The sequence below is a fragment of the Microcaecilia unicolor genome, chromosome 10, assembly GCF_901765095.1.
Source record: "Microcaecilia unicolor chromosome 10, aMicUni1.1, whole genome shotgun sequence".
Classification (NCBI taxonomy): domain Eukaryota; kingdom Metazoa; phylum Chordata; class Amphibia; order Gymnophiona; family Siphonopidae; genus Microcaecilia; species Microcaecilia unicolor.
The window spans coordinates 53,481,064-53,500,464 of NC_044040.1; the positions used below are offsets into that span (position 1 = coordinate 53,481,064).

A 19,401-nucleotide genomic window follows, 5' to 3' on the forward strand; every position below is an offset into this window, starting at 1 on the left:
GTCACAAGCAGGGATGGGGTCATTACTTTTTAAAAGTACTTAAATAAAAAGGTAAAAGTACTGGTTTCAAAAGTAGTAAAGTAAAAGTCATTATAAAAAAACTCAAGTAAAAGTATATAGTCTCTTAAAACTATGTTTTTTAAATTACAAAGCAAAAAATATTTTTAACATGTTGAACATGCAATTATTTTCTGTTTGCTTCCTCACACAGCATGACATATTTTTCTTATTTTGTGGGCTGAATAAACACCCCTGTGAGTCTAGGAACATGTAACCAGCACAGAGCATAGTATAGTGGGGCTGAACCCAAACCCGAAAACAAAATTGCCAAACTCTTCTCTCTTTGCTCTTGTCAGATGGCAGGAAGGTGAGAACAGCACTTCATTCATAGGAGTCAACAGCAGTGGGCTCTCTGTGCTATTGTCCAAAGCTGCACCACTTCCTTCCACTCAGTGCCTGTAGGTCCCCCCCGGGCCCCTGCATAGGAAGGTGCTGCGGCTTCCAGCGGTTACCTGCAGAGGGAAGTTTTGGTTAAGGATAATTAGTCCCCCTGTGTCTTTCACTCACCTCTTACATGTTACTTCCTATTGAACACTTCGGCTCCCAAAAAGGACAAGCTTTAGAAAGGTGCGAGGTGAAGAAAATGAAGCGCGGGGGCCGCATCAGCCTTCAGGCATGCGCTGTTGGTCTGCTGGTCCTCAGCCCTCGGAACAGGAAATTGACGTCAGTGGGGCAGAAGACGGCAGAGCCGACAGCGCATGCCTGAAGGCTGATGCGGCCCCCGCGCTTCATTTTCTTCTTTTGATGAGGCTGCTCACAGAGACGCGGCGGTAGCGGCAGAGGATCATCTAAGCAGGAGACTTTCCCGCTTTGGCGGGAGTCTCTCGCTGAATGTGTGGGACACTTGGCAAGTGGTTGGGTGGGCGGGGCGGGCGGGCCTGAGCCAATATTGGGTGGGCCTGGGCCCACCCAGGCCCACCCGTAGCTACGCCCCTGGTTGGAGTCAACATAAAGAATACCACAACGTACTCTCTAGGCACAATTCATTCAATAGATGAAGGGAGCCAGTAGTTAATATTCACATAATGCTCAGCTTCCAATATAACTTTAAAGATCATTTTTTAATGGTCTGGTGCAACAACCTTTTCTATGGATCATCAGATCCGCGCATCCACCTCTGTTAAGGCTAAATGAGCCAAGCATATCTCGGAGGTGGTGACGTAATCCTCATTGATCCCTGTTTTCTATTTTTATCTATATAAATATATCTCATCTCACCTGAAACATTCTGAAGCTCACTCTGTGGCAGGGACACTCACTGTCACTCATGCACCACTCACTCTCACTCATAGACCCGCCCTCAGCCACGCCTCTCAGCCACGCCCCTTCCGCACATAATTCGCAACCCCAACGTTCTAAATGAAGCTGCCACTTCCGTTTTTGAGGTGCAGAGACCAAAAATTTTCCCCATGACTGTCTGCCCCGCCCTCGCGTCTGAACGTGATGACATCGAGGGCGGGGCTATGACACTCAACGAATCCCCAGTTCCACCACCCTCCAATGCTCCACACCCCCCCCCCCCGCCCCGACACACACCGACAAACAGCGACCTACGCAGACCCTCCACCTCCCCCCCTGACGCACAGCGACAAAACCAACCTATGCAGGGGGAGGAGTGCCGTCTGACCAGCTGATCCGCTGATATCCCCATGCTGCTGCCCTCCAAACATTTACATGCCACCTGCGCCCTCCTGACCCTGCCGTGAAAACAGCTGACGACCCACGCTGCCGTCCTGCGCCCTCCCGACCCTGCCGTCCAAACAAAACAGCTGACGACACTGCCGCGATTCCCACGCTCACACCCTCCAAAAAACAACCAACGAAAGGCCGGATGAGCAGGAGATAAAACAGCTCACTGCTAGCAGGCAGGGGGAGAAGTTGTGAATAACGCCGATTAAGTGGCACGGAGGGGTGCAGGACTACTACGAGCTGGGGAGACAAGCAGAGGGGGGGAGGCCCCTTGGCAGCCAGGCACGCAGGAAAACATCTCAGTGCTAACAGGCAGGGGGAGGAGTATTGAATAACGCCGATCAAGTGGCAGGGAAGGCTGCAGGAGGAGTACGAGGTGGGGAGAGAGGCAGAGGGATGGAAGCCCCTTGGCAGGCAGCCTGCCAGACACGCAGGCACTGGCACACACTCTCATTCCCACATGCACTCTCATTCCCACACACACACACCCACTCTCTCTCTCACAAACACACTGTCTCTCACAAACACACTCGCACACACTCACTCACTCTGTCACAAACACACACTTGCATCTGGCAGGCAGGGAAGGGGGCCACCGTGGCACACACTCTCATTCCCACACACACACACTCTCTCTCTCTCTCTCTGTCTCTCTCTCACAAACACACACTTGCTACCACCTGTTTCATCACACACACTCTCTCTCACACACAAACACTGACACACTATTTCTCTCTCATTCTCTCTCTGACACACACACTCCATCTCTCGCACACACTCTTTCTCAAACATACACTCCCAGGAAAACCTTGCTAGCGCCCGTTTCATTTCTCACAGAAACGGGCCTTTTTTTACTAGTATTTATCAAAATATCATAAGATGTATGCAATAGCTTAAACATTTAGCTAACATGTAGCTTTTTTTCGATGTAACCCAGTTACTCAGTTACTTCAATATATACTGCGGAGACACAGTTAAGGATTCGGTTGATCCAAGATGGCCGCACCCTATTGAGACGCTGCGAGTCTCGTTCCTGCTGACACAATGCCTAAACGAGCTAGAGCCTCGCTACCAACTCCCTCCTTACCTGGTCCTATCGACCGTTTTTTGAGACCGCAGGGAGTTCCTTCAGATATCGGAATGCTGCCAGTAGGGAGCTCCGGCGTTTTAGGAGAATCAGTCCTCCCCTGGCCTGGATGCCACCTTGAGCCCCGATATGTGCACTCTGCCTCCCCAGCCGGTAGGCGCAAGCTCCTTTCTCGCTGACTCGACAGGGTCTCCCTGTGAAGGTGGTATGGACCCGGAAGAGCGTCGAGTGGAGGACTCGTCTCTATCAGAGAAGGGAGAGACGCTGCCACCGTGGAATGCGGGGGAGAGGTGCCGAGGGGCCAGAGCGAGATTCCTGTGAAGACTTCTGAGAGGTTTGAAATTCCAAAGGAATTAGTGGTTAAACCAAAGGAGGTTACACTGGATACATTATGGGATTAAGTTTCCACCTTGGGTCAAACTTTTCTGAACAGGCTAATGAAATGGTGCCTAAAGTAAATTTTGTTAGAGAATGACTTAAGAAGGACAGAGGAAAAGATTAAAGTTACGGATAACAAAATTGAAAAGATGGATCAAAGAATTACGAAATTGGAAACACTTCAACCTTTGATGACAAATGACTTGAGAAATGGAAATATTTGATAATTATACAAAAAATCATAACCTAAGATTTGTTAACTTTCCCAGAATAAAGACTGTTTCTCCTCTCGAAATGTTAAACATTATTTGCGGGACATTTTGAACATACCAGATCAGAATTTACCACCATTTACCTGTGCTTATTATGTCCCAGGAAAGGAACAGAATCAAATACCTGAAATTCCATTAGATGTATCTCTTTTGCTTGAGACTTCTGATTCTAAAAATGGACCAAGTAAAGTCGGCCAAGTACTCGTCAGGGACGCCCTTCTTTTTTCCATTATTGGTCGAGGACGCCCATGTGATAAGCATGCAACAGTCCCACCTTCGCTATGCTTTAGTCGTCCCCGCGACGGAAAGCAGTTGAGGACTTTCAATTATGCCAATTTGGGCAACCCTGGGAGAAGGATACCCATCTCTCGATTTGTGTCGAAAGGTGGGCGCCCTTCTCTTTTGAAAGTAAGCCTGATATTCGTAAAAGTGAGACAAGAACTCAAAGTTTGCATGTATGAATTCTAATGTGCAGCGCAGATTCACCCCTAATCGCTTTTTTGTGTTTGGGAAAAAATGCATAAAAATTGCCTTTTCTTTTCCAGGATGGCTGGACACCCGGTTCATGCAGCTATGGATTCTGGTAGTGTTGACTGCCTTAAGTTTCTTATGTACTATGGACCTGCAGAGGATGGAAACTTTCTTGGTGATGCAGAGCTCGATCCTGGCCATTTGGATTTCGATGGCAGAGAGACCAGCAATAGCCATAAAATTAAGCCTGTTGTTTCTGCAGATCTCATCAACATGCTGACAAAGAGGGTTGGACGGCTTGCCCATATAGCAGCATCAAAGGGCTTTAAGGTTTGTCCAGATAAGTCTTGAGAATCAGCTACAGTGTTTAATCAAGTACTCTGAATGCCTGACAACTTTAAGGTGAACAATTAAGCTCTGACTTGTATGACATTGTTTCTTAGATCTTATTGCTCTCTCACATCTATCTATCTATCTATCTATCTATCTATCTATCTATCTATCTATCTATCTATCTATCTATCTATCTATCTATCTATCTATCTACCTCATGGCCCGTATGCCCAACATCCTTGACTTCCAAACCTCCTTACTGCCTAATTACTTCAGGAAGCTTGGTCTGAATTCCAGAGATTCAGTCCAAAGCATCCAAGAAACTTATAACTTCTTTATTGAAACATAAAGCTCAAATAAAGTATCTTCTTTGCATAGCTTTGGGATTTCTCCTCTTAAGCATACTGTTTACTCACAATCTCATCACAAAAGTATTCCCCCCTCGATAGCTATGGAATTAGACCATTAAACATAAGCATAGCCAAGTAGTCTTTTATATATTCCAGCTTCACCAGCATGCATGTCCCCTTTGCCAGCATGCTACTTCCCGGCATATCCTAGGTTTTAATTCCCACCAGATTTCTCCATGCCTCTTTACCAGCAGCTATGGCTCTACTTGACTGAAAGCAGATTTTCAGACCACGGGAATTAGACCGGTTAACTCCCAACGGACATCGCTGAGAGACGATATTCAACGCTTGGACCATTTCTGGTGACTGGCATTGAATATCTTATTTAACTTTGGCCGGTCAGACTAACTGGCCAGGCCAATATTCAGCACTGGTCGGTTAAAGTCAGACCGGCCAAAGATATTCCAGGGTTCACACGGCCAAATAAGGCTGCCAAACATGGCTGGGTCTGACTTTAAAATTGGCGGATAGCTGGTTAACATCACATGATATAACCCGCTAGCTGCTAACTAGCTAGTATCAGTGATTACATGACTGGCCATGTATCGCTGAATACCGGTGGATAGCCGATTATTCTGCATTGAATCAGCCAGGTTGCTGATCCTGGCCAATCAAATGCGTCTGAAAATGGGGGGGGGGGGGGGGGGGGGTGTGAATGTTTACTGAATATCCTGGCCTTGCCTTTCAGGACTATACTCTCATACCAGGTTTTACCTGTAACCAGGATGGGTATCTGACCTTGTGCTGTAGACCCAGCTTCGCTTTTGTCGTATACTAACACCTTCTAGGCTTTTCTCCTCAGACAGCATATAGCCAAAACCTGAGCTACCATTTAAACCTGGAAACCTTTCTCCTGCAGTATTCACTCTCCTGCAGTTTACGGAAGCCCTGCCCTATTCTAGGCAGCATGGACTCTTCTTCTGTTGCTGGCAGGAAAGTCATTTACCAGGATGATTTATATAACTTACCCTCATGGAAGCCAGTTGCCTCCTCCCCTAAGGTAGAGACTATCCAACCCTTGGGTACTCCTCACCTCTACCCTCCCAGGTTCCACTCTTTCCCATGGACATCTTCCTCAACCCTTGACCTTACTACCTGCTTCAAGAGATGGCGCCTTCCTCTCATTCCTGGCTGTAGGGACTGCCTGCACCGAGGCTGGAAGATAACTCTAAAACCGAGCCCCCCCCACTCCCCCCCCCCCCCCGGCCCCGTTCCGGCAGAAAGAGAACAGCAGGTAGGAAAGAGTGGGGGTTCTTTCTTGCCTCGGAAGAGACCACTAGACCACCAGGACCCTTCAAAGTAGACCTGGGGGGCTATAGTATGCAGGGTGGGAGAGAGGCACTGGACCCCCCCCCCCTCAGAACCTCTGGGCCCTTGGGCACTGCCCCGGTTGCTCATATGTTCAGTTTGCCCCTGGCTGCAGCTATCAGGTGTTGTTGGCAAACCAGAGCATGCTTAAACCACAGCAGCTATATATGGTTAATGATTGTGAAGATTTGCAAAGTATAATACTTTTTTCCTCACCTTGTCTGAGTCCTCTGTTCTAATCCCATGCACATGGGGACAACAGTCCTTTCATAGAGTGGAATGGTATTGTGGGTGTTTTACTGCAATACGTCTGGGGAAATGACTGCTGGAAAATCAAGACTGATATTTCCAGAGCTTCATCTAATTCCTCAATAATCAGCTATTATGGTCTTGATTATATTATTATTTTGATTGGCACAAGGTTAGTGACTTCAGCTGCTAGTGTGAAAAATGAGCCTAGTCTCCCAGTCTGAATTCATGAACACTGTGTTATGTGCAATGGTCTGCCAAAGAATGTGGTAGAAATATTCATCACCCACTCTGAAAATGTCATTTCATCTTAACCTAATACCTCTCAGCTACATCATATGTCTCTCCTTTCTTATCATCACAGGATTAAACGTTTGGTGTGTGTGTTCTGCACTGCTAATCATCACTTAAAGTCATTCCTCATTTAGGGCCTCTTTTACCAAACCGCGCTAGTGATTCCCGACACGGCAAGCACTGCTCATTCATATTGAATGGCTTTGTCGGCATTGACTTAGCGGTAAGGGCTTCACGTGTTACCCGCTTGGTAACTGGCCAGTGTGCGCCAACTGCCGATTACCGCCGGGAACGCCCCGTGGTAGAAATAGAAAATTATTTTCTACCACACGTTTTTAGCGCACGCCAAATTCAGAGTTACCACTGGATGTAAAAGGGTCCCTTAGCTAGTAATTCTTTAACAGCATGTTTGCACGCCAAATCTTTTAGGGGCCCTTTTACTCAGCCATGTAGGTGCCTACGCATGCCCGACACGCACCAATTTGGGATTACCACCCAGCTACCACGTGGCCCAGGCTGCAATTTCATTTTTGACTCACGTCCCTTATGCGTGCTAGAAAATACTTTTTTATTTTCTGGTGTGCGGCACTAGCCGAGCGGTAAAAGGCATTCTACGCATGTAGACCTGTACCGCCCGGTTAAAACGTGAGACCTTACCGCTAAGCCAATGGGTGGCGGTAAGATCTCAGACCCAAAATGGACACGTGCCAATTTTCATTTTGCCGCACGTCCATTTTCAGTCAAAATTTTAAAAAAGCCATTTTTACAGTGCGCTGAAAAATGATTCTGAGCTCGTCCAAAACCCAAAGTTACACTACCGCCAGGCCATTTTTTCAGCACACCTTAGTAAAAGGACCTCTCGTACATTAAAACGTACCCGGTTATTCATCCAAACTTTGTTGTGAGCACTTATGCCTTTGTCTACGGCTGATGTAAATGGTTGCACCTAAATGTGGCAGTTTGTACACATCAATGTGTATAAACTCTATAAAGCGCTTGCAAGAATAGTGGAAATGGTCATTGCCCTTCCCAGGTGAATCAATATTTTGGGCAGTTTTTCTTATATCAATCTTACTAGGAACCTTATATATATAACACTTTAAAGTACTTGGGTCCTAGATAAACATTTCCCTCCATCACTTTCAATCCAATGTTCACAATGTTCTTTAGTTTTGCCTTAGTGGTACTCATTGCCCAGTCATTAAACACTTATCTGTGTAAGTGTTCGGGCTGGGGCTCAAAGATGGTCCGACATGCATGTTTCGCTGCTAAGCTGTATCAGGACTTCCCCCATATGCCGTTTTAGCGCCAGCTTCGCTACATTACTTCCGGGATAAACCACTGCCAAGGGGTGAATGCCACCTTCGCAGTTACATGTGAGAACACAAAGGCCGCCCTTTTACAAAGACTCGCTAGCTTTTTTAGCTTGTATATTAAATATGCATGGGCTAAATACTAGAGATGCCCATATATTCCTATGGCCGTCTCTATCATTTAGCGCGTGCTAATCAGCCCACGCTAACAATGCTAGCGTGCCTTTGTAAAAGCCCCCCCCCCACAATGAGCCTCATTTTCAAATCATATAGGGGTCCTTTTACTAAGCCGCAGTAGGGCTAATGTATGGGTAGTGAACACCAAATCACACTACCACCATGGGCGCCTGGCGTTAATTTTGAAGTTGGTGCCGTTCTGTTTTCCGCGATAGTAAATAATTTTCTAGTTCTACCATGGGAGCCTTCTGGGCAGTAATCGGCAGTGTGGCCACATTGGCACGTGCTGCCTGATTACCGCATGAATAGTTCATGAGCCCTTTCTGCAAAGTAAATAGGTGGCATTAAGGGCTCAGGCAGTATATATAGCCATCCGCTACTTTTCATATTAGAGCACGGCCATTTACTACCCCATTTAAAAAAGGCCTTTTTCCCAAATATGGTAAAAAATGGCCTAGCGCGTGCCAATTTCACATTGTCCAAACCAGCAGAAGCCACTTTTTACTGCAGCTTAGTAAAAGGACCCCATAAACCTTGCAAAGTTTCATATATTACTGTGCAACTTTGTAAGTCTATGTGCTTTGAAAATGAGCAGCAATGGACTTAAGTGTACTTTGCGCCTAAGTAGAGTTACCATATTTTGTTCTCTCAAAAAGAGGACACATGCCCCACCCCATGCCCCACCCACACCCCACCCCTTTCACATCCTCACCCCGCCCACTGGCACATATTCCCCTCCCCCGGGTTACATATTCCCCTTCCCTGCCCCCCCTCGTCACCCTCCCCTCCCCCGGGTCACCTCCCCTCCCCTTACTTACTGTCTACTGCCCTGGTGGTCTAGTGACCTCTTTGGGGCAGGAAAGAGCCCCCTCTGTCCTTGCCCTGCGTCCTCTTGCTGTGACGGTCTCGGGATTCAAAATGGCCGCTGAGAGTTGAAGTCTTGCAAGGCCGCTTCAACTCTCGGTGGCCATTTTGAATCCCGAACCATCACAGCAACAGCATGCAGGGCAAGGGCAGCGCTCCGGGACAGAAAAGAGGGGCTCTTTCCTGCCCCGAAGAGGTCACTAGACCACCAGGGCAGTAGATAGTAAGTAAGGGAAGGGGAGAGGCTAGGATAGGCCAGAAATCTGGACAAACGGGCGGACTGGCAATACCCGTCCGGACGCCTGGACATGTCCTCAAAAGAGGACATGTTCGGGTAAATCCAGACATATGATAACCCTACGCCTAAGGGAATTAAGCTTTCTTAATTAATGCTGGGAGGCGATTGATAGAAGAGATCACTTCATTCTACATTCTATAGTAACCTAGTAAGTGACGGGAAATAAAGACCGGGACAGTCCATCCAGTCTGCCCAACAGTCTCATTCATTCTCAGTTCTAGATTAAATCAACAATGAACATGATATTATATACTTGTTCATGGTTTTTTCTTTGTTGTTTCTGGGACATAAACCATAGAAGTCTACCCGGCTCTGTCCTTATATTACAACTACTGGAATTGCTGTCAAAGCCATCCCAAATCCATCTTATCATTTGCGGGACACAGACTGTAACAGTCTGCCACGAGCCGTCCTCCACGTTCCAAATTCCTGGAGTTTCCATCAAAGCTGTCCACAGCCCATCTTAAACCAGAATGCTATGTGCGGGATTCAGACCGTACAAGCCAGCCCAGCACCGGCCTTAGTTGATAACAGCCAGAGTCGCCATCTAAGCACCACTTGATATGCAAACACATATTGAAGTTTTGTTTTTATATCATTCATTTTCTAATTAGAGATCCCCTGTGTTCATCCCACTCCATTTTGAATTCCGCCACAGTTTTTTTTTCTCCACCACCTCCTTACAGTTTAGATTAAAGGATTTCTTTCCTTCTGTATGATTGGTATTCTTTCATGTTTTTAATGGAGTTCCTTTTCTTTTACATTTTATTCTACATCGATAAGACTGGCTAGTCCAAATTTTATGGCAATTTATCAGATGTTGCAAGTACAACATAAACATTACTATTTTGTTTCCCTTTTTGAAGCTTAACAGCTGTTAAAGCTCATTCAATGAGGAGGGGCTTTGTCAGCATTAACGCAGCAGGGACCCGCTAGCGTGATTTGATAAAAGAAGCCCTTAGTGCCCATTATAAAAGTACACATGTTAATTTGATGGCATATACTTTCATTGTGGGTGTGCACAGGGCTGGAGTTTGAGTAGAGTGTAATGGGAACTCACAGTTGGTGCATTGATTATTAAGGGGTCCTTTTAGTAAGGTGCGCTGAAAAATGGATTGCGGTAGTGTAGGCGTGGGTTTTGGGTTCTTGCCAATCCATTTTCAGTGTGCCTGTGAAAAAGCCCTCTTACAAAATTTTTGCTGAAAATTGGACGTGCGGCAAAATCAAAATTGCCATTCGTCCATTTTGGGTCTCAGACCTTACCGCCAGCCATTGACCTAGCAGTAAAGGTCTCACACGGTAACCAGGCGGTAATGACCTACATGCACCAATGCCACTTGGCACGTGTAGCTGATGCGCACCAGAAAAATAAAAAATATCTTTGGGATGCAGTGTAGCGGATGGCGTGGGCAAAAATGAAATTATCGCAAAGGGCCACGCGGTAGCCGTGCAAGGTAACTCCATTTTGGTGCACATCGGACACACGTAGACCCTTATGCGGCCTAGTAAAGGGCCCCTAATGCTTAATTTACTTACACATTTGCAAAATATAGGCCATGGTCATTTACTCCAGCTGTAGTGTTGGTGTATGCGATCCCGAGTTAAATTAAGGCATATTTTTGAACCTCCTTTAGGGCTAATTTTGTTTTTATAAAGAAAAGTAGGTGCCTAGCGTTTTCAGAATAGTATAACTTAAAAATCAGTGGCGTTCCTCGGTCGTGCTGCCCCCCCCCCCCCAGGCGTGCAGCACGACCCCCCCCCTCCCCCCCCCCCCCACTGGGTGCATTCTTAGCTGCAGAGAGCAGCCGCACGGCTGTCGCTCCACTGGCTCCCTGTGCCCGGAACAGGAAGTACCTTTTCCAGGGCAGATGGAGCAGGGAACCAGCAGAGCCGACAGGCTGCTCTCTGCACCCCTCCAGCAGCATGCACCCTGGGGTGGACCGCCCCATCGCCCCCGCCCTTGCTACGCCACTGCTTAAATAAGCATTCTTTTGAACTAGGTACTTGTTATAAAATTATTATCGATGTCCCTGTATACTAATATTTAATTGAACTTTAGATTGAAACAATTTCATCCAGTTTCTCGGTCATCATTGGACTCTCTGGGGCTTGGCATTCATGTTAATATTTTACACATAAACTGATGCAGTTCTTTGTATTTGCAGGACTGTCTAGAAATCCTCTGTAGCCATAATGGTTTTGGACAATGAACAGAAAGATAAATGCAACCGGACAGTGCACGATGTGGCCACTGATGACTGCAAACATCTCCTAGAGAACTTAAGTGAGTGGCAGCTTTAGAAGATCCTTTAGGTCTGTGTCAATTTTTGATTTTTAGGACAAAAGAGTTTGGACCTTGAAGGCCTACATGTACCGTTAATTGGCTTTTGATAATTTTTTTTTTCAGACATTTTGAAAGGTTACATTTTTACAAATAAACCCAAAGTCCTATACTTCCGATATTCAGCGGGTGGTGGGCAGTGCTTTGATTGCCCGCTGCCTTTGTTCAACCCAGATACTCAGTGCTGGGCCATTTCCACCAATCGGCACTGAAAATCTGGGATTTTCAACGCCGGCTAGCACATAACTGGCTTAACTTGATAGTCAGATTTAACTATCCATGGCTTAGCAGGAAGAGACTAGACCTGCAGTTTATAGCAGGCCTTATTTGGCTGCTAAGCTTAGCCAGTTGATCCGAATATCGGGACTTAACCGGTCATGCTCCTGGAACACCCCAGCATTGCTGGCTTTATTTTCAGTGTTAACCAAGCATAAAGTAGGACTGAGTTTTAAGCGGTCCGATTTGGCCACTTTACTTAGGCAGTTATTAGCACTTTACTGCCATAAGTGTCAAACTCTGCCCCCAGAACGCCCACAAATAGTCGCTTTCAGTTTAGGGGCTGATGGTAATATTCTCAGCAACAACTGGTTAAGTTCTGCAGACAATGGGTTACCATATGGCTCCAGAAAAAGGAGGACAGATTGATCTAGTCCAGGTTTTACTTCCAGGGCGCTCAATAGAAGTAAAATCCGGACTGGCTCAATCTGTCCTCAATATGGTAACCCTTCTGCTGAATATTAGTGGACAGTCCCCGCACAGGCAGTTTAAGTGGGCCAAGAGCCACTCCTGTCCGTTTAAATTACTTTCAATATAATCTATATAATATTGTATAAAGCAGGCACCTTCTTTCGCTTATAGAATAGAATGGCAATTCTATAAATTGGTGCCATTAATTATGTCCAAAAAGTCTGTATGAGGACAGTGGTCTAGAGGCACCTCAAATCTTCAAACACTCCCACTGTAACTTCAAACTTGAGCTCTACACAAGGGTTTTATGTTATTCGCCTCAACAAAATCATCTTCTAATCAAAATATTTTCAGGGTAGAAAAAAAGCCTCGGAACTGAAATGGCTTTTTTATGTATGGCCACAAGCTATTCCAGCATGGGCCTTCTTTTCTTATTTTTGTACATATTTCTTGAAATACCGCTGCCTTAATCGTGTGTCTTCAGCACAGTTAGCAGTTCCCTGACACACTGTCAGCCGCAAAACGCTGACAAAAAACTTGCTATATAAGATTAAAGTGGATTGTGGAAGAAGTATTGTGTGCACAAGATTAAGACAGTGGTATTTTAAGAAATATGTACAAAATAAAAAAGAACAAAAAAGGGATAAAAGAAAAAAATAAAAGGAGAAGGAAGGGGTAGGTTTTATTAGCTCGTGATGGAATACACTTGTGGCCATACATAAAAAAAACTTGTGAGTACTGTTTAGGGTGTGGAAATACACAATCGTTAGATAATACCTAGGCACAATAATTTCCACCAAATGAAAATGATTAAAGTATCTAAAGATAGTACTGTTCTGTAGTCTAGAAGGAAAAAGGCCTCACAGAGCTCCTAGATTATAACCATCTATTGGAGCTTAACAGGTCTGAAAAGATCCTCTGTTCATCATTGGCCAAAAAAACCTTCTGTGATGTGTGGTGTTTTTGATATCCCTCACACATTTACACATATATTAAACAAAAAAGTGATATGTTATACTGAATATCACTCATAGTTTGGGCGTTAACTGCTATGTTGATCTACAGGGTAATGCAAAAAATGTAGTGTTGAAAGAACACTTATCTTTCAAACCACTAGCTGCCAGCACCAGGGAGTTCTTCAATTAAAGCTCGTTTTTTCTCTCCCTCGCCCCAAGCCAACGATGGCCAGCGTTTCGTCAAGCTGCTTCAGGGTCTTGGTAGAGGGATGGTTTTGGAAACGGTCTCTAGTTCTGTCTTGTCTTGCCTGTGCTCAGCGCTGGCCATTTGTTACATACATAAAAAAGCCACTTCAGTTCTGAGGCTTTTTCCTACTCTGTAAAAATCTTTGGTATGAAAATGATTTTGATTGTGTTTGAAGATTTGAGGTACCATTAATTTAGTACCCCAAAAAGATACACTTAGCATTTCATTCTGTAATAGCACTTAGGTGCACCCCAGTGGCTACCAAGGGCAGGGCAGTGGGTGAGATCCACCCCAGGTGAAGGCAGTACAGTCATAGAACCACAGTCTACAGGTAAGTGGCTGTTGGCTCTGCCGGTCCCCTGTCCCGGAACAGGAGGTTGACATCAGAGGGGGCAGGGGACCTTCAGAACTGATAGCCGCTCACCTGTGGACTGCGGCTCCCTGACTGCTCAATGCACCCCTTATTGCTTGGAGGAGGGAGGCAGGGGGGTGAAGTTCCTGAGGAGGAGGGTGCTCCACCCCAGGTAGCAACCAAGCTAGGTACGCCACTGGGCACACCCAAGCTATATAGAATACAAGTATAAGGCGGCATCGATATACCAAAATATAGGTATGGGCACTTATTTCAACCCAATGGCAGGCTCAAAAGTGCATACGTAAGTGCACCATGGCACCCGCACAACTTATGTTATTTTAGAAGTTGCATTCATTGTTAGGCAAAATACCCATGACATGCCCATGATCCTGCCACATTAACCCCCCCCCCCCCCATGTATTTGCACACCAACCCTCATATTCTATGTATGCCACTCAAATTTGCATGTGCTACTGAGATATAAATGAAGTTCATTGGTTAACGAGCTCTTAACCATCAATAATTGGGTTCTAACAACCATTATTGATGTTAATTGGCACTCATTAAAATTTGCACGCGCATCTGGCTGTGTGGTGTTCTATATATGTCTAACTTCCATAGCGCATAACCCAAAAGGGGGCATGGCAATAGGAGGGGCTTGGGCAGTTCAGGGGCATTCCAAAAAGTTATGCGTGTAATTATAGAATTCTAACTTGGGGGGGGGGGGGGGGCAGCATTTATACCAGATTTCAGCAGGTGTGAGTCTGGCACTCAAAGTTGGGTACGGGAATGAGCACTATGCCCAATTCTATAAAGGGCGCTTGGTGCCAGTTTTTTTTCAGCGTTCATTTTGAGTGCCATTTATAGAATTTCTCCCTAAGTGACTTAGGTGCACATTTTATAGTATAGGGATGAATTCTAAAAATCACGCCTAAAAAATCAGCAAGAAAAAACACCACTTAAGCGCTATTTTATAAAGTTAGGAACGGTTTTATAGAATAGCGCTGGAAGCAAGGGGCCCGCCGCTTTGACCTCTCGGCAGCCATTTTGAAGTGGTGCCAGGAGCAAGACAGTCTGTAGACATACCGAACAGGAAAAGGGGGCTCTGTCCTGCTCCGAAGAGGGCACTAGACCACCAGGGGCATCATACTAAGGTAAAGGAGGGAGGGGAGGATAGGGCACCCCGAGACCCACCTGCCCATCCACTTGCCAACCTGCCCGTTTGTCCGCAAATCCAGACAAATGGGCAGGATGGCAATACCTGCCCCAGTTGCCCAGCCTTGTCCTCAAAAAGAGGACATGTCTGGGTAAAACCGGACATATGGCTACCCTAGGCGGAGAGCACCCTTTGCAGAATACTAGTTTAACGCGGATCTTCCCAGTGCCTAATTTCGGGCTCCATTTACTGAATTCCTCCCCTTACAATGTATGATACAGGATCAGCTGTAGTGCATAATAGCACAGTAGACCTGATATTCAGAACACAGAAGTTAGTCAGGCTGACTCCCGCTGTCGGTGCTGATACAGGATAGTCAATGCCGGGCTGTTTCTGTTGACTGACATTGAATATCCAAGTGTTTTGGCCCAGCCGATATTCAGCGCTGGCCGGTTAATTTGAAACCGGCCAAAGATAGGCCTGCTATTTCAGCATTAAAATTTTTAAATATCAGGTGGAGGAATATGTTTATTTAAGGTATCTGAGCAGTCATTTATATACCATTATTTTGCATGAATGCCTTTTTTCTTTCTTTTAAATAGACGTCATTAAAGTCCTACTGAGGATTTCCATTGACGAGACAGTACAGATCTGCTGTGAAGCCAATGTTTTTGAAAGCACAGATACAATATGTGCTTTGAATATCCGCAAACAAATGGACCTGGGATGATTTTTTCAAAAACCAGTGAGTCAAGCGCTTATGGACCATTTCCAGGTTGTGGTCTCTGATGGATGGGGAAGGCCCGACGTCCTGACATTTAATAACACTGCAGAATCCAGCCTTGGCCTCAGTGCAAGCTCTATATTATCCATCAAACTAGGTATCTGCACTGTCATTCTCAGGAAAACAAGAAATCTCCCTGGAAGCTGAATGCCTTATCTACAATGTGTTGTGGAGTGCTGTGACGACATAACATTTCAATTGATATTCAAAGGTTGTCTGTAGTCTAGTGACAGTTTTGAGTTAGTCAGGGCAAGATTCACCCTTTGGTAGGCTCTAGGTAAACAAGCTCCCCCCCCCCCCCCCCCAAGCATACTATAAATACATTTTAAAATTCTCTCACCAGCAGTTGACTTAATAGTGCAAAAATCTGCCTTAGGATCCTTGGATTAGCACATCTGAAAAAGTTCCTCACTACATATTTGGGCCTAGGCACATGCCTAGTTTGCATATGCTCTAATCCTGCCCTGCAGTTAAGTCTGTGCATTTTTTCAAATACATAGGCAGAGGTGCTGAACTTTGACCCAGACCCCCACCGATTCTATATAGGTCGCCCAAGTTGCATGCTCAAACTAGTTAGCTAATTAGGCGACACTATTAATTATTAGTGTTAATAAGCACTTAATTGGCAGTAATTAGGAGTTATGCATGGATCTTCCCTATGCTCTATTCTATAACAAGCACACCAAAATTCAAATCACGCAACTCCAAAGGGGCCGTGGCCATGTAAGGGGCTTGGTTGGGTCAGGGGTGTTCCCAAAATTAGACATGATGTTATCGAATATCTGCATTTATGTGCCTAACTGCCATCAGGTGGATGTGAGCATTTACACCAGCCTTTTGCAGGCATAAATGCTCGCACCCGAAGTTAGTTGCAAAATGCACTCTAAGCTAGTAGTCTGTAAATGTGATTCCACACAGACTGCCCTGTACAGAATACTAGTTTAGCATGCATTATTTCGTCACCTATCTTTGGGTTCCATCTACAGAATCTAGCCCAGAGTGACCTTTGGCAAGTCTATTTGGGTCAAAGTCCATCCAGTGGGGGTGAAGATGAATTACAGCAGGCTTGTCCAACCTCTTTCTATCGGGCGTCACATTTATATTTTGTAACATTGGAGTGGAGGAGTGGCCTAGTGGTTAGAGCACCAGTCTTGCAGTCCCGAGGTGGCCACTTCAAATCCCGCTGCTGCTCCTTGTGATCTTGGGCAAGTCACTTAACCCTCCATTGCCTCAGGTACAAACTTAGATTGTGAGCCCTCCTGGGACAGAGAAATATCCAGTGTACCTTAATGTAACTCACCTTGAGCTACTACTGAAAAAGGTGTGAGCAAAATCTAAATAAATAAATTTGGAGGGCCAAAACATGTACCGTCATATTTTGCTACATGTTGTGTAAAATAGTGGTAAAATACGAAGGTGCATTGTCCCCTCCCCAAATTTCATCCAATCTCTTTCCCTCATGTAGCACTCCCCCCCCCCCCCCCCCCCACCACCACCACCTACCCAATCTTCACCCAGTCTTTTTCCCCTCACCTGGCTTTTCAGCTGTAGGAGAAGTGGTGGGATTCCTGCTTCCCCATTACGACACGGCTCTCTGCAATCATGAGCCACATGGTGCCGGAAGTTCGGGTTGGTCTCACGGTTTGAAGTCTTGCGAGACTTGAAACTGCAAACTTCTGATGCCACGTGTCTCAAACTTACATAGAGCAGAGTAATGGTGAGGAAGCAGGAATCCTGCTGTAAGCACCACAAGAATTATCAAGTTTCAGAGGGCCAGGAAAAAGCACTTGGTGGGACAGATTCTGGCCGATGAACTGTAGGTTGGACAAGCCTGAAATACACCAAATAGTGAAGATGAAGAAATGTTGAGTTAAGACCATCATTTAGATATCGACCATCACATTTATGGAAATACGATGTCCTTTTAAATGATGCTGTGATAAGACACACGCTACAAGTTATTCATTATAAGACAGCAGACCATTTTGGTATTATGGTAACCTTCAAGATAGGGAGGGGGGGGGGGGTATATTCAGCTGCAGAATCAGCACGTTAATTTAAGCATCGGCAGCTGCATTTAAAATGATATGTATATTCAGCATTGCTATACATATAGGGGGATTTCTATAAATGGTGCTCAAATTTCAACACTGGAAACAAATTGGTGCTAAGTGTGGTTCTGTAAAGAGCACATTCCCTTTGTAGAGGCACGCTTAGTGCTGATTCCCACACCTGTCTTTAGGGCGCCAGACTTATGCCTACTGAAACCCAGTGTAAATGCTGGCATGCTGAGGCAGTATGCTGTAAGACCGCATGTTACTTTTCGGAATGTCCCTGACATGCCCATATCCCTCCCATGGCCACACCTCCTTTCAAGTTACATGCTATTAGAGTTAGATGCCATGCCTTATAGAATAGCTCGAAGCTAGATGTGTGCCAATTAACTTCAATAATTGGTCATTTGCATCCAATTATTAACGTTGATTGCCTCGTTAGCCAATTCATTTGTGCGTACATCTCTGGAGTGCACCCAAATTTTGTCACACAAATCTAGGCATCGTATATAGAATCCAAGGAATAATCAGCATTGCTGAATGTACTGTACATATTTACCACCAGCTGCTGCCACCACCACTGTTCTGCTTATCGAATAGCAGCTGACAATTGGGGGTATCTGGACAAACCGCTGCGCTGACCCTCTTTCCACACATCCTCTATCCATTCACTGTATGGATACCAATATCACTTTTGTTGGCTGCTATATCCCCAATAAGGGTTCAGTGCAGCTTACAAGTTTGGTATAGAAACATCAATAAATTACATCAATAGAAACACTCATACATAAAAATAAAATATAACAATAATTAAAATACAAAAAAGTAAAATTTAGATGTTCCCAAATAGAAACGTTTTTAGCCTTTTACAAAACTTCAAATAATTCATTTCAACCCTAATGATCTTGGCAAAGAATTCCAAATGAAAAATAAGGAAGTAAATTGTCTAGCACACTGAATTCCTTTAAAAGAAGGAGGTCGAAGCAACATCATATTTCATAACAAGACAAAAAAATAGTAATGAAACAGACAATAATTATTGGCCCCAATGTCAATCAGCATTGCAGGTGCAATTCCATATGTTACTTGAAAAATCAAACAAGCTGCTATAAACAATATACTCTCGTTCACCAGGATGTATGATGAAATGCTACCAGGGGCGTAGCCAGACACCCCAATTTTGGGTGGGCCTGGGCCCAAGATGGGTGGGCAGAAGAACCCCCACCCCATCCCATAGGTGATTTGGTCTCTCCTCTCACCTGCTGCCATATGGTCTCTCAAATATCCCTCCTCTCCTGCACACCTTTTAAATTTCAGATTTTCAGTGAGAAGCAACTAATACACCTACTCATGTAGGCCCCACTTCCTTCCCACTGATGCAGCTTCCTGTTTCTGCATAAACGGGAATACGTCAGAGGTTGTGGGGCCGGTGTAAGCAGTATGTATCAGTCGCTGCTTCCTGCAGGTGAAGATCTGCTATTTATAAGGTATGCAGGAGGGACAGTTGTTGGGAGTTTTCAGCTTGGCTCTGCTGGCCACATCATAGGTGTGCTGCTACTGGTGGGCCTGAGCTCAAAGTGGGTGGGCCTGGGGCCCACCCAAGCCCACCCTTGGCTAC

The 19,401-nt window shown here is 45.4% G+C and overlaps 1 protein-coding gene across 1 annotated transcript in view; it reads left to right on the forward strand.

Moving 5' to 3' along the window:
- CTTNBP2 (cortactin binding protein 2) overlaps positions 1-19,401 on the forward strand; it is a 321,332-nt gene that overhangs the window by 201,313 nt on the left and 100,618 nt on the right. Inside the window, 5 exon segments of the mRNA XM_030216832.1 lie at positions 4,032-4,043; positions 4,045-4,287; positions 11,369-11,401; positions 11,403-11,487; positions 15,548-15,826. Coding sequence (XP_030072692.1) covers positions 4,032-4,043; positions 4,045-4,287; positions 11,369-11,401; positions 11,403-11,487; positions 15,548-15,826 — 652 coding nt within the window.